Genomic DNA, 16,591 nt, shown 5'->3' with positions numbered 1-16,591 from the left:
ACGGGCAACTGATCTCCGGGATACACAAACCATATTTCATAAATGTATTACTATGGACCAACTTGATTCAATAGAATCATTCTTATTGCCAACAACTGCACATTATGTTCTTATTACCATCACTTATGCTGATTCAGTCTCAGAAAATCTAACATGGTGTCCATCATGATCCAAGAATGGTATACAAAGTTACAGGACACACCAGCACAAATGTTTCAGATTAGCTGTGACAGCCACTAACACAGCTTTCACCTAAATGAGCAAGTCCTGATAAATACAGTTACCATTAAAAGTAGAAGTATGATAAACTGAACATACCATTCTTCTGAAATTTTTTCTTCTTTTTCTGATCTTTGTGATGACCTTTGGGGGAGTTTCAGGTCAGAGAGCTGTGAGAGAGTGTTCTCTGACCTGAGGAAGACAAGCAAAAGTTCTTGAAAGTTAGCCCAGTAACAGAAGTAAGTCCCCACAATTTTTTATAGTGCTACCAAGCACCTAAGCCTTCTGAAACCCAGAAATAAAACCTATGGTATTTTAATATACCAGGAACTTTATCTTGGAGAGTAATAAAAGTCAGACTTCCGCATGAAATGTTTACACTCCAATTACTCAAAGTGTGTTTCAAGATTTTTCTACAAAGGAATGCAGAGCTGTAAGAAATCCTTCTGCTCTTATCTAGCAAATATCTGCATTTTAATGTCTAATTCATACTTTACTTTTTTATTTTATGACTTCAGTTTATAGCACTTTGATTTTATGCTTTTTAAAAAATTTAATGGCAAACACTGGCTCATTAAAGAGTGATTATTAAACTGGTTAGTTACAGAAAGCAACATTAAAAGCTATTTATTTACTTACCTGTTACTATTCTGACTGCTTTCTGACAAGAATGATTTGGGTCTTTCCTTAAGCTGCCGAGTTTTATGTGGAAGCAACTTTAAATGATGTGAATTGTCTCCACATCCTGTAGGTTCATTATACTTTTAAGGAGAGGAAGAAAAATATTTAAACAAATAGTTCTCTTACTTCTGCTTGGACAATAACATAAAAAGGGCTAGTTTACACATTTATAAAGCAATAGTATACATGCTTACTCGGAAGTAAGGCACGTGCTATATAATCAGAGCCATCAACATTTATAGGAGAGTTTTCTTTAGCATCAATGCAGTCTACAAGAAAAATAATAAATGCTCAATGCGTAATAAAACACTAAGATTGTTTTCTAACAACCTGCTCATTGAACGTTTATCCTGATTTGTTTGCACAAAATTTGCAGGGAAGTTATACAGCATCCACATTCATTCTGGTAGCTTGTGGGGAGGTTATATGATGTCACATCAAGCAATTGTTATCTCACTTGCTAGTGCAATTTCCTATCACTTTCCATACTGCAAAAATTCTCACCTTTTTGGTGGTGGTGGTGGTAGGGAAGTGCTGTGCAAGAGCAGGGCCAGCCCTCCCATGAGGTGGACTGAGGCAGCTGTCTCAGGTGGTGTAATCCCTAGGGGCAGTGCCCTTGTGGGCACATCTCCCCCCTGCTGCTGCCACAAGAGAAGTGAGGAGATGAGAAGTGAGGCAGCAGCAGCTTCTGGCAAAATCTCATGGGATCTCGTGGAGCTCTCGCAAGATCTTGCTGCTGCTTCTCCTCCTCACTTCTGTCATGGTGGCATGGGGGTGGGTGCCCAGTTGGCCCCCCATGCTGCCACCAGATGAACAAGGAGAAGCAGTTGCAACTTCTGGGTTCTGGTGAGATCTCACTGGAATCCAGAAGTCACAGCTTTGCAACCCCAGTAAGCAAGGCTTCAGCATGGGTGGGAGTCAGGACTTCTCCATTTCACCTCAGGTGGTGAAATGGGGCAGGATTCTACTTTAATCTACTTTAATTGTGCAACCTAAATTTGCTAGCATGCAATTGGATCCAATCCACATAACAGCAACAGTCTAGAAGTGGCCTAAAACAAAGAAAAACATGATTGAAGAAAACAACTTCTACTTGCTTTCAGAATTTGACAGATGCAAGTCATAAAATCTGGCAACCAAAATAAGAGCCTTGATACTTTTTCTGAGACAACTCAGATTTTTGAACAATTGTTGTCAAGTCTTTGCTTCAAGCACAGTTTCTCACTCCCCACAGAAAAAATTACAATGCAGGGGCTGATCTGAGAAATATAATTTGCATGAGTGCAGCTATAGGGAGAGATGACTTCTGAAATATATGGCTCTCATGCCATGAAGTGCTTTCAAAAGATAAATCCAGCACCTTTGATTTGGCCTAGGAGTACACTGCATTGCAAAATATGGAGAAATAGAAAATAGAATATAGAAATAGAAAATATGGAGAAATGGAAAATTTTCACATTAAAAATTTCTCAGTGAATGAGTGATGCTTTCATGAATATCTAGTGCTGGTGAATGGAACTCTACATGGTATGATAGACTTATGTGACAAGCCATGTTGACTTATAATCAGACAAGGAAAATTAGCAAACAAAAGTATCATTCCATGAGAATAGCAACATGCAGACCATCCTTTTTTATTTTACACAGACTGCACTCATAGGCTGTGCCCAAGTAAGCTATATGCACAGGAAAGAACCCTGTGAGGTCGGAGGTTTGTTTGAGGTTTCAACCACAGCTGCATCTTGCAAAGAGAAGATGCATTTTAAACCAAAAAGCTGGTCTTTGTTGCAGCATAAGCATCCTTGGTGGAAACTTCAAAGAAACAGTCGTCTGTGTGCACAGCTCTCCCCCATGCACACATTTTGTTTAGTTGGATCACAGCCACAGACTTTAACAAGATCCAGTCATTTTGCAATAATCTGGAATGCACTTAACCACCTCAATGTACCTAAGACGTGAGCAGGTTATGATCTGGAAGCAGTTTGAAATTCAAATTAAAACTACATTCCTGAAAGCATGGCTGGCACCCTGAACTTAAACACATTTAATTGGAGAGGAATCCTACTTGAAATCAGTGAAATCACTCCGAAGGAAGCATGCTTAGGACTAGAGTGTAAGGCTTGCATTTAATTACTCCAATGAGTGAAAAATTAACATGCTTAAGCACTACTGCCTGCCATTTATGACTATTCTCTATCTTATTGCTAGTACAAATATTGTTGAAAACACATTGCATATAACAAAGAGAATTAAACATAACATAAAGAAAGCTGAAACTTCAAAGTTTATCAAATAGCTAACAGACATTACAGTTCAATGATCTTTAGCCGCTCTGAAAATCTTCAGCTGTTGCCATATATTGCAGGCTTCGGTGTTTTTGAAAGCGCTGTGTCAACTAGCAATTTTTAATCCACTGCCAAATGTGCAGCTGAGGCACATCATCATATATATATATATATATTGCTACTGTGAAGTAAAGTGTTGAAAGATATCCAAAAATAAAGGGGGGGGAATTAAGCAAATGAAAGAAAAGCAACATGAAAAATTACATCTGGGGATGAGGAGGAAGTCAGAGGCTTCTAAAAGTAATTATGTTTTTTCAGTCAATAAATTGCAATATTAATCACACCAAGGGTAGTGAGATCCTTAAGGAATGAACAAAGGCCAAATACAAAGAAAGTTTTCATGACATGTTACCTTTGGCGAGGGCAATTGGTCTGAGAATAGCAGTGTTTGTGAAAGGAAGCGGGTGGAATCCAAAGCTGGCCATTCTTTTTCTATGACAGCCTGGTTTAAAACAACAACAAACCAATGAAGTCAATAGTGCAGGGATAATATCAGTTTCGTTTTGATAACTTCTATGAAGTACCATTTTGACCATGCTGCATGCTGCTTTCAGTGATTCTGGGCCATTCTATTCTAATATAATAGTCACCTGTAGGGGAGCCACGATGAAGCTAAAAAGAAGTTTTGGATTAATTTATATCATTTTATTTCCTCCATAATAATTCCAATGGGAATAATCTGCACTAAATTGTTTCAAAGTGCTATTCAGAAGAGTCAGAATTAAACCCAGAAAGCTGCCTTCTGCACATTTGATTTTTAAATGCAAATGGAATTTTTGCAACATCTGGAATTGCAGAGCTAATCTTTCCAACTGGCAGCCAAACTCTGCCTGCAAAAGGTTGCTGTTGCACCACCAAACACACTATTGAAGCATACAGAACGTCCTCTTACTTTTTGTAATTGCCATTATAGAAACATGCCAGACAAATGCTGAAAATTTGTACAGAAATGTTTCTGGATGCATTTGCCCAACCACCCTTTTCTTCCTTTGCTTCCTTCTTAGCTCCCTTGCCTCTGTCTGTAGTCTTCTCTGTCCCATTTCTTCAAGTCCCTGCTGCCTCCAAACCACTTTCCTTTTCCTAGGTCTCCTAAGTAATCCAGCTCACTTCCCTTCCCTTGACTCCTTGCCTCTTCTCTTCACCACATCTTTTCTCTTCCCTTAAATATCTTCTGCTTCCAAAACATATTCAGCAAGTCCCCAAGGAGGTGGTCTGAGGACCAACTTCTACACGAAGGAGGAAGGCAATGGGGCTAGATCATGGTGTAAACACACTTAATCTGGGGGATTCCGAGGCTGAAAGGACTTGTAGCATCCTAGGAATGTGCTGCTTCTCTCAAGCAGTAACCTTTTAGTGAGGCAGCTCAGAGTAGGATGTACACAGGCACATGGGCAGGCACAGAATAGTACAGGCACATGGGGAGAAAGGGAAGAATGGAGATTGTCATTCTCCTCCCTGTAACCCGTTTCTCCTCTGCTTGAATTACTATAGGTATTCACTGCATCAAAAAGTATTTAAAAACTAATAGTGATTATAAAATCAATTACAGACTAAGATCACCTGAAAAAAGGAGAGAAAAAGTACAGGTAGTCTATCATTGCACGGAATTAACTGTGCTTTGTTCATTGAAAGTTTCAGAGAATTTATCTATTTTGAATTTTCCTTTTCCTATATAGTATTATTATGATGATGATTATCATTATCACCATTATTCCCCCCCCTTTGGTTTTTCTCCCTCAATATTTACACAAAATATCATGCTGTGGACCCACTCCCCCCCCCCCACTTTTGGTAGCAAGACATGTGAGATGGGTGGGTTTGAGAAGGAGCATACATATGGAAATATTAGCAGCAACTGTATGAAAAATGCCAAAACAACATATTGTTACTTCCTTCACCTGGGGACGGGGGTAGAGAGAGAGACTTGAAATTTTAAACACTTTAGGCATGTGCTGTGGGAAACACCAGTGTATCCACAAAAAATGGGTATGCTGCATAGAGCGTGTGTACCTGCCCTTAGGAGCTGAGGCTGTTTCTATGTCAGCAAAATTTTGATGTTTCATTTTGATTTAACACCTTTCCCTCCCACATATAAAGCCTCTAAATGGTGTGGCTACAACATCTTGCACCCATTTATGCACTACTGCTAGGTTGCATTTATTTCTCTGAGATGATTATCCAAGCTTTTGGATACCAGAAGATAAGATTACCGAAATTCTATATCGACCTATTTCAGAACAACCCATGTTGGTGAAAAGGGGGACTACTAGGTTACTTCCCCCTTAATGAAAAGTAAAGGGACAGAGTCATATTTCACCTATTTTGAAAAACATTACATTTTGGATGCTGGTCAAAAACTAAACTGATTTTTAGAACTGCTCATATTTTAACAAAAGCTACATTTTGGAGCATCAGTCTTAGCTATACGGTTCCACGTTATTCTGAAGCCACTAGTATTTTTTAAAATTAGGATTTCTCAAGCCTTACTCCTTGAGATTTACAATTGTGAATATTACAAAGATTGGTTCTGGAAGTGGGGGAAGATTTGGATTGACTAATCTTTTAAAAAAAATCCTAGACAGGAACGGTTCAACTTCCCCTAAAGTTGTGTGTGTGCTTTTTTTCTTCATTTTCAGTTTCATAGCATGATCAATATTTCCCTTGTTGAACACAATTCAGAAGGAAAAATGTGCTGAGACACCAGAATATATTGTTGTTGTTATTTTGCAGTTTCACATGCTTCCTTCTCTATGCAGTAGGATATTTGACTTCAGGAGAACACTGGAGACGTATGTAACAATGTTGGGCTACAATATACAGATGGATTAAGTATTATGAAAACACAGAAGCAAGCATATCAAGTCAGGCAATACATAGTAGATTTACAACAGCCCTCTTAATTATTCTCCACTCCCACATTAGCCTCTCAGTTCAGAAACCCCTTAGCTTTTTAGTCAGTCAGTGTGTTTAATGCATCCTGAAAAACATGGCTCTCGGTGACTAGGAGCCAGTGTGGAAATAGCACAATGAAGGAGCAGTTTAAATCCTTCTCCTCTATATATACATATAAGCCTCCACATATGCTGGGGCTTCTACATGAATGCTGATTGCACAGAGTCCCTTTCCATGCAATTTTGGAGAGCAGACTCACAGGGCTTCCCTGCAGTATAGTTGATAAGGATTTCCTTCAACAAAATATGGGTTTTCTCTAGTTCAGTTCATGATGCAAGCTAGGCAATAGCAAAGATAAAGAGATTTAAGCTTTAAATAGGAAACTGAGAGGGGTTGCTAATACCTCAGAATATAGATGCACAATTCAAGATGACATTAATGGATTGAAGAACTGGATCAAAACTATCAAAAGTATTTCGCGATCTATGGGTCTTAGTAGACCATAAGCTTAACACGAGCCAGCAGTGTGATGTACCAGCGAAAGAAAAAAGCTAATGCAATTGTAGGCTGCATCAAGAGAAGAACATGATAGCCATGCTCAAATATATAAAAGGATGTCATATAGAGGAGGGAGAAAGGTTGTTTTCTGCTGCTCCAGAGAAGCGGACACGAAGCAATGGATTCAAGCTACAAGAAAGAAGATTCCACCTAAACATTAGGAAGAACTTCCTGACAGTAAGAGCTGTTCGGCAGTGGAATTTGGAGTGTGGTGGAGTCTCCTTCTTTGGAGGTATTTAAGCAGAGGCTTGACAGGCATATGTCAAGAATGCTTTGATGGTGTTTCCTGCTTGGCAGGGGGTTGGACTGGATGGCCCTTGTGGTCTCTTCCAACTCTATGATTCTATGATTCTAAGTACAGTGTCCAGATCAAGGGTACTAGTCTATTCTGTGTTAGTCAGACTCTACCTGGAATACTCAATCCAGGTCTAGGAACCATAGTTTAAGAAGGATATTGACAAGCTGGAACATGTGCAGAGGAGGGCAACCAAGATGATAAAGGGTCTTGAAACCACATCTTATGAGGAATGGTTGAGGGAGCCGAGTATGTGTTGTTTGACAGTGGAATGGATTACATTTGAATATGGTGGTCTGTCATTGGAGGTTTTCAAACAGAAGTTTGACGGCCATCTGTTAGAGATTATTTTACTGTGGTTCCTGTATCGAAGGGAGTTACCTGAAGGAGCATCTCCTCCCCCATCATTCTGCCTGGACTCTGAGGTCCAGCGGCGAGGGCTTTCTGGCAGTTCCCTCACTGCGAGAAGCAAAGCTACAGGGAACCAGGCAGAGGGCCTTCTCAGTAGTGGCGCCCACCCTGTGGAATGCCCTCCCATCAGATGCTAAAGAGATAAAAAACTATCTGACATTCAGAAAACATCTGAAGGCAGCCCTGTTTAGGGAAGTTTTTAATGTGTGCTATTTTAATGTATTTTAATCTCTGTTGGAAGCTGCCCAGAGTGGCTGGGGAAACCCAGCCGGATGGACGGGGTATAAATAATAAGTTGTTGTTGTTGTTGTTGTTGTTGTTGTTGTTGTTGTTAGACTAGATGATCCTTAGGGAACTATGACAAGTTCTTGCTTAGCTAGCCATATATCCATGTGTACATGTACACACACATATACACACACATTTCCACAGGTGCCCTCCCAGCATATATACCTTTTCTATTTGGGTACAAAAACACCAAACCTGAAATTTGCAAATGTCAAGCACATAAGCATAGCTCTGTTCTTCACAATTAGATGTTCACAAACTCTAAACCTCAAAGCCAGTGTTGCGTGTGGCTAGAATAAGTTGGATGAGGATGTAAGATGTCTGAAGTCCAATCCCTGCTTTTATGCCTATAAAACTCACTGGGTGGTCTTAGACAAATAATATCCCCCCTATATGCTCCTCTGAGCTCCATGGAGGAGAGAGGAGTATTGTGTGTAATATAAATTGCATACTTTCTTGAATACACCTATCCAGCCAAGGAGCTCTGCCACTGTACTCCCTTCATTCTTAAATGAATTTTTGATCTGGTTCATAATCTTACTTCATCATCTTCATGCTACTCTTGAGCTAAGATACCAAACTGTGGACAAATCTATTTCTTGTGCGATAAAAAGCCGAGTTAGGTACTCAGTGAAGACAATTCTCCTTCAGATACTCATGATCAATATAGAAAAGGTGAGAATGCAAGTGTAGAGAACTTGTTGCTCAGGTAAAGGTTTCTTATAAACCTGAAGAGAAGAACCAATTCCTCATTTTCCTGATGACAGGAGTGGGGAAAACCTCACCAATTTGCTGACACTATCTTTACATTTATTTATTTAGTTGTTTATCACCCTAGACTCCTTCCAGTGGAGGGTGATTTATATCAAAAATAAGAAAACAATATGGTACACAGAGCTAAAAACATACATACACTAAAAATGTAGAAGAAAATACTTGAATTATGATTATGGTACTGTATTTATTTATATCCCACTTTTTATATCCCACTTTTTCCCTGATAGGGTGGCTCATAGTTAAAACAGAAAAAGCAATAATTAAAACAGAATGAAACATTCTTAAAATCTATAGAATCAGAAGTACACACAATACTAATGAGGAGTGCACCTCTTATTTGAACATAAGAATAGACTTGATGGATCATGCAATGGCTCATCTAGTCCAGCATCCTGTTCTTATAGTGTTCAGCCAAATGCCTACAGGAATCGCAGAAGCAGCAGGGCTGGATTAACCATTAAGCAAAATAAGAATGTGCTTAGGGCATCAAGGGAAGGAGGGCATCACAGAAATTTTCCATTGCTGGATTTACCATAAACGATATGGTGTAGCTGAACAAAAATAAACACTATTTCTGTAAATATACAAAAATAAACATTATTTTTCATCTTACTGTAGCTTTCGTTTCGTTTTGATACACACACACACACACACACACACACACACATATATATATATAAACAGTTCATTATTGTCTCTATTTTGAATTAGATATATATGGGGGCACCAAAATATTTTATGTTCTAAGAGTCTCATAATCTGGGCCTGAGAAGCAGGACCTGAGGGTAACACTCTTCCCGCTAGTAATTCTGAGCAACTGGAATTCAGAGGCATATTGATTGCCTTGTCAAACTGCAGCAACCTGGGTAAATAGGCCTTTCCCCTTCTTAGCATGGAGAAGGCAGTTCCCGCCTACAAAAAGAAATATAGTCTCTGGTTCAAACAAGCAGGAGCTTCATGTATCCCATGTTCAAGGACAACTTGAACACGGGATACATCTCAATTCTCTCTCATTTAAAGCTATGAAGTGATCTGATGACTGCAGTCTATAGGCAGTGTATGTAGAGTTGCTGGAAACTCACAGAAGTTCCCAAGAAGCAGGGGAATGTCTATATTCATCTGCCTATGTGTGCAGGGTATTTCATTTAATAAAAAAGAACTGAAAGCACAACCAATAGCGTTTTCTTTCATCATATCAATGCTTTTAGGCTTCCCATAGGCATCTGATCATCTAGAGCAGGCATCCCCAAACTTCAGCCCTCCAGATGTTTTGGACTACAATTCCCATCTTCCCTGACCACTGGTCCTGTTAGCTAGGGATCATGGGAGTTGTAGGCCAAAACATCTGGAGGGCCGAAGTTTGGGGATGCCTGATCTAGAGGTATGATCCCGCCGGGCTCTTATGATGTGTGTGTGTGTGTGTGTGTGTGTGTGTGTGTAATGCGAAGAAATGCTGTGTTTTCCCTTTACAGTATATATCTGGGAAAATGGCAGCATCCCAGTCTTCCCAATAAGACCTATTAGATCTTACATATTCTTTCATTAACCAGATGCAAAAAACAAACAAACAGAAAGCAATCGGGTAACATTTACAACACAATTCTAACAATGACTATTCAGACAGTGGGGTTATGATTGCAGCCCTAGATGCCATTCAATATGCTTCTGAATTGTTTTGGTGGTCAGAAGGCACAAAGATGAAATTGGTGGGAAACATGCATTTGCCTTTCTTCTGCTTTTTACTACCAAAAAACCCCCTAGTTTATTTTTAGTACTGCTTTTCTGAATTTTAATATTAAAACAGAATAAAATACCCTTATGTATTTCAAATAACGTTTCTCCTACACAAGAAGGAAAGTGAAAATCAACACATCACTCCCTGCACTGGTCTTTTGAAAGGGATTGATCGATGTGTCAGGTATGATCTCAGCTGCACTGATGGCTCCTATTCACAAAGAAAGCACTTTGGAAGTCAATGCTGACAGAATTAACGCATTCTTGGCACATGGCTGTCCAAGCACTTTAGTGAGAAAATGACTCTCCAAGTTCCTAATTCTTTGGAAGTGGCTAAAATAAAGCCTGAAGGCTGTGTACTGTAAAAGATTAACTAGGTCCCAGTTTACCTCATATTGTGTATAAAGACATCATAAATGTCATGCTTTTTTTAAAAAGGGGTATACGTTATGATGGATTTACAATAGGGTTAAATCCTCTGTAATTGATGGCAGACAACAGGACGGAGAAACTTAAGAAGAGCACATTTTACTGGCCCTTTCTCAGAGGCTGAAATCATGAGGTACGAAAAGGAAATAAAATTGAAGCACAAGTCATCACAAACTCTTAGCAGGGATTATAATAAATTAGTCTTAGCCACCCTTTAGATATTACAGAAGTGGTTTTGGAGTTGCTTTCTGAGGGTTCATCCCAAAGCACCTCTGCTTATATTCATGTATAAATATATCCTACCATGTGCATAAGGTGAGCTGAACAGGTTCTGATAATTTCCCCTTATTCTAACCAGGGAACAATTGTATGGTAAGAACAAGTCAAATGGTTAAACCCAGTGGGTTTCAAGCATCCAACAGACACTTCCCCAGCTGTTATTGTAAGGTCTAAAGGGCACTAATGGTATATTGTGAAGAAAGGAAAGGCCACCAGAGATACCCAAATAACTGATATTGCAACAAATGGGTGGAAAACATGCCTGAATCTTGCAAGTAAAATTCACATGAATTAAAATGGAAAGGCATAAAAAAGTAATTCAGCCACAGGTGGGGAACTTGTGGCCCTTCCTACGTCGCTGGACTACAGCAGCCATCATCCCTGAGCATTGGCCGTGCTAGTTGAGGTTGATGCGAGTTAGAGTCCATCTTAAGGGACAGAGATCCCGCCCTCCTAAATTAGACATGAGTAAAGTCCCCAAATTCTAGTTATATGTGTACAACTTCTTTCCCATCTAAATACCAAAAAAACCCCTGTCTTTAAAGTGTCTTTTTGCTCAATGTCTAGAAAAGGAATTCAGGACAGTTAATTGTGAAATGACCTTCTCTACAGAGCCTCTTGGGTGTTCATATCTGCAGAGGAGGCCCTTTTGCTTGTTCAGCCTCCCTCAGAAGTTTGGGTGGCAGTGACCAGGAATTCTACACAGATGTTTGACTGCCACCTTTACTTTATAGTTTTAGGGGAATGCTGTTTACTGTGACCTTTGACACCTGATATGTGTGTTTTAAGGCCCCATCATATTCCTGTGACTGTCTTCTCTTTTAATTTGTTTAGTACCGAATTTTAAATTGTTACAGCCCACTATGGAACCTGCTGGTGAAGGGCAGGAAATAGTATACATGATCAGTAGCCAGGTTTTGAGATTGTTATCATTGTATTATCTTTGTACAATGTTTTTTACATGGACAGGCAATCCAGCCACACTCCTTTGTTTGCTACCTCTAAGTCTCCATCACTGTGAATTAGCTGTGAGTTTTGAATGTCACTCTTATCACTGACTATACAATTAACAGCAGTGGGGAAAGAATCCCATATTAAGAGTGCTCTGTTGCTGGGAAAGGTTGTCATCTAGGGAAGGGGCGAGACCTGGCAGTAGTTTTGAATTTTTGATTTATACTCAATTGTAGCTACTACAAAAATACTAGAAAAATATTATCAATGTTGTGCAAATATTCTGTTTATATTAAAACTGAAATATTAGTGTGTTATTGTATTGCACTGTACTGTATTGTATTGTATTGTATTAATAAGCAATTCCCTAAACAGTTTTATTTTGGGAGGGGCATGTGTTTTACTTATCCATCATCAGAAATAATTTATAGCAATTTTAATCTATTCCATCTGAAACTCTCATATTACTGTTTGATCACATAAATATTCTGACTTTGCAGGATTCCACTTTCTTTTCAGCTTAAACTTTTTAAATTTAGAGGTAATTATACTCATTCATGCCTAAAGAGACAGGAGAGTTAAATTACTCAGAATTCAATTACTTCTTTGTTTTAGTCTGTTTAGTAGAATTTGTTAATTTTATCATTGTTGCTTGTAAAACAACTATCAGACCTGTTATCCACCATAGTTCAATATATCCTTTCTTGTAAATAAATAAGACTAAATAATTATATGCTAAAAATGGAATAATAAACAAAAGGGGCTGTATCAGAGCTATCCATCTACAGAAGCACGCCTCACCCCAAATATTAAAATTTCAAAACTGCAGTGAATGTATACATGCAAAACTGAAGTATTGAGATGCTAAAAATATTTTTATGATAAAAACAGCAGCTTTTCTATATGTACCTATTTACACATGGGTATTCTGCTGAACTGCTCAGCATTCCATGAAAAGAGTCACAATATTAGCACGATTGGCAATAGAACAGTTTATAGGGAAAGAAACTAATATAGCACAAAAATTACCAACAGGTTTGTATTTTAAAATTATGTAAACCACTTTTTGAAAGATTTTGTCAAAAGCCGAGTATACATTTTGCAAATCAAAGTAAAGAAAATGAAAAGTAAATTAAAACAAATAGATGAAATCTGCTTTGTTCTCCAGTTATTTGCCAGAAGACAAAACTTAAAAACCAATTCATTTCTTCTTACATTTAAATAATATTTTTAGCACCTGTACCAATTTAGCACCAATTAAATAACTTAAAATTATAAATTAAATATTAAACAACTCTACTTACTTCATCAAACATAAAGTCACCCACATCTATTTCTCTATAGTCATCATCAGCTTCATCAGTTTTAACAGCTGCCAAAGCACTGGCCAGTTTCTTTCGCAGACGGAAACCTTTCCAGAGTGCCTAAACAAAAATGTAAAGCATGTTATATGAGGCCATAGATCAAATCCAAATCCAGATTCTCTGTTATCCCATTAGGAAGATAAAACATTGTAGTTCTTTTTCTGTAATAGCTCAATGATCTGTTTTTTGAACTTTATGTGACATTTAAAACTACAAGACAAATTAAATATCAGCATATGTCTAGAGCTCAGAATACTCTGGAGGTTTGCCTCGAGTAAGCAGAATGGAATCCTAAAACCCTCTCAACTACAAACCAAGGTCAACTAATTAATTATTTGACAATCCCTTCAGGACCTACTATAAGCTTAGGGGAAGAAGATATACGAAAAAGAATTAAGTGTTAACTTTCACAAAAAATAAAAACACACTTAAATAAAAAATTCTACTGATTACACCTGACAACGTATGCAGACATATCAGCAATTAACTTAGGCCAATCATTTTCACCTTCACTAGCAATCTCTAGACTATTTTTTTTTAAAGGAAGATTTTAATTTATGGGAGAAAGTTATGAGAAGGGGAAAGGACAAAGAACAAAACAAACCCACAAAAAAATTGAAAGGGAGGAAAGGCATGAAGAGAACCACTAATAAGAGAACAAATAATGGCTTGTAATAAAGGAGATAACATAAAACCACATTATGTGGCACTGAATTTGAGAACATTCTATTTGCGTAACTGAAAATAGGCACTACCGTTGCCTCCTCCCTAAATCTGTATAAAAATAGCATATAAATAATGATACTTTATCTGTTTGGGCATATTAATTGTAGCATGACATATTGTTAAATAGTACTAACAATGAAACCCTCAAATAGAAATTAGGTTGTCCTGCTTAGCTGTAGTGCTTTACTGTGCTTGGGGCCGTGCATTTGATTTTGGTCCTTCTGAAAGTTCACATTCAGAATCCAGGGGGAAATATAAAAAAGGACTCAAATCTCTCTTTCACTTTTGGAACCCGGGTGAATTTCCATTACACACATTCTGGGTTTATTCTGGGTTTTAGATATTTTGAAGTTCTTGTTTCAACATTAATTTATCCCCCCCCCCCGAAAAAGATTAAAAGTATTAGCATACTCAAAAGGTTGTTTTAAGGCTAGAAGGCAGGGTGGCATTTTTATTAGCACCATAAGGTAATGATTCACAAAACTCTTTACACTAGTGAAATGTCACTGAAATTCAGTGGAACTAAATCCGTGCAAGTAGGCCTTTTAATCATATAGTGCCAGTAACCAGTAATGCAAACTTGATTGTCTAAAGCAGGGGTGGATAAGAAGTGACCTTCCAGATGTGACTACAGCTCCCACTATCTTTGAGTTATAGGGCTTCTGGAAATTGGAGTCCAACAACAGCTGAACAAACCATGATTTGATCTTCCAATTGCAAACTTAAAAAGAAACTGCTTTGTACCACACATTGGCCTTGTACAGACACATTAGCCCATCTAGCTTTCTTGTGCATACTGACTGGCATCAGTTCTCCAGTGTTTTATACTGGAACCTTTCCTGTTCCTAACTGGAGATGCTAGAGGGCATGAGACATTTTGTGTGCAAAGCATGTGTTCTACCACTGAGTTATGCCCCCCTTCCCTAGATCAGCCACAAGGCTAGCCCTGTCTCTCCCCAGCATGTAGCACTGAATATGAAGTTACCATTTAGTTATCAGGCATGTGGCTCCCAGTCACTATTTTGAGTCCCACCACCCTTCATGTAATGGAAACAACTTTTCAAAAGCAAGCCCTACAGAAGGAATGGGCAACTCATGGGTCTGGCTCTCCAGATTCTACAGGACTCCGTTTCCCAGCAGTCCTAGCCAGCATAACCAATCATCAGGGATAATGGAGTTCCTATATTAGCCCTGTTGGAGGAAAGCAAGACAGGTATAATATGCCTGAATAGGACTTTACTCATTAAAGGACTACAAGACTTCCTTCTGTTTTTGTGTTTCTCTATGATTGTGGTGTCTAGTCTTAAGTCAGGTTGCTCCCATGGAGAACTACCGAGGAGCACCCAATCTGGGCTTTATTGATCCATTATATTGATCCCATGGACTGCAAGATCAAACCTATCCATTCTTAAGGAAATCAGCCCTGAGGGCTCACTGGAAGGACAGATCCTGAAGCTGAGGCTCCAATACTTTGGCCACATCATGAGAAAAGAAGACTCCCTGGAAAAGACCCTGATGTTGGGAAAGACTGAGGGCACAAGGAAAAGGGGACGACAGAGATGGCTGGACAGTGTTTTCGAAGCTACGAACATGAGTCTGACCAAACTGCGGGAGGCAGTGGAAGACTGGAGTCCCTGGCGTGCTCTGGGTCCATGGGGTCATGAAGAGTCGGACACGACTAAATGACTAAACAACAAGTAGGCAATAGGAGAGGGCTCCCCCACCCACTGATGTGCACACATATATGATGAAATTGCATCTTTAAATTTTATTGTATCTTTTAGTTTTGTTGTATATTTTAAAGTAAAATTGCATCTTTTAGTGGCAGGCATTTTAGAACCAAAGAAAGTTTGCTTGGTGGATTGACTCTGTGAGGTAATGTCCAGTGCTTGATTCTGTTTGCCTTTATGTTTTTTCAGGTTGTGTGGTGGTCCAAGCTTATGTGAGAGAGTTAGGCATCCATTCTCAAAGACTGCAGACTAACCTGAAGCTTGGTAGCAGCTTTATGCTTGGCCATGGAATCATGGTGATCTTCCTTCTTTCGGTTGACAATCTTTTTTCTGGTACAGTAGCTTCGCCAATAAGACTGGATCACAGTTGCAGCCAGATGTTGCCACGTATGGAAATTTATCTTTTTACGAACACAGTAGCTTCGCCAGTGTGATTGGATAACTGTGGCTGCCAAGCTGGAAATATCAGAAAAATAACATACTGTACTCAGCAGTTGTGACCAGTGCCAACAACAGCAAATGATTTTGGAAGTTTTAAAAATTGTTTCACCACCCACCATTTACATGCAACACAGAATGCAGAGGAAGACTGATGGATAAACCACTACAATATGGAGAACTATGGTTGTTTATTATTGTTGTTATGGTTGTTATTATTATTAGGAAAACTGGAGTATTAAAGAACAACAGCTGAAGATGATACAATGACTGACAAAATAACTAAGGACTAACATAAAAAGGGAAATATTTAGCCCAGTCCTATGCACTTCCTGCTGTGAGCAAAACTATTTCTAAATTGGGAGTGGGGTGGGGATGAAAAAGAAATTTGGTGGCTGAGGATTTCTTCATGCAGAGCAGCAGGAGCGAAAAGGGCGGATGAGGCAAAATGGCCAGATTATTCCAAAGGCATTC

At 38.8% G+C, this 16,591-nt stretch overlaps 1 protein-coding gene across 4 annotated transcripts in view; it reads right to left on the bottom strand.

Moving 5' to 3' along the window:
• The window catches only part of LRRIQ1 (leucine rich repeats and IQ motif containing 1), a 101,066-nt gene that overhangs the window by 48,346 nt on the left and 36,129 nt on the right, over nucleotides 1-16,591 (bottom strand). For all 4 annotated transcript variants that reach the window (XM_035127677.3, XM_035127679.3, XM_088651769.1 and 1 more), the window contains 5 exons: nucleotides 15,934-16,135; nucleotides 13,164-13,283; nucleotides 3,598-3,687; nucleotides 859-980; nucleotides 319-411 (listed from right to left, as the gene is read on the bottom strand). In XM_035127677.3, the coding sequence (XP_034983568.3) occupies nucleotides 319-411; nucleotides 859-980; nucleotides 3,598-3,687; nucleotides 13,164-13,283; nucleotides 15,934-16,135 (627 nt within the window). The remainder of the gene's footprint in view (nucleotides 1-318; nucleotides 412-858; nucleotides 981-3,597; nucleotides 3,688-13,163; nucleotides 13,284-15,933; nucleotides 16,136-16,591) is intronic.

Source organism: Zootoca vivipara, chromosome 9, assembly GCF_965207765.1.
Source record: "Zootoca vivipara chromosome 9, rZooViv2.hap1.1, whole genome shotgun sequence".
NCBI classification, from domain to species: Eukaryota; Metazoa; Chordata; class Lepidosauria; order Squamata; family Lacertidae; genus Zootoca; species Zootoca vivipara.
Note: the sequence above shows the minus strand (reverse complement) of the source record. Positions and strands in the feature narration are given on the sequence as shown.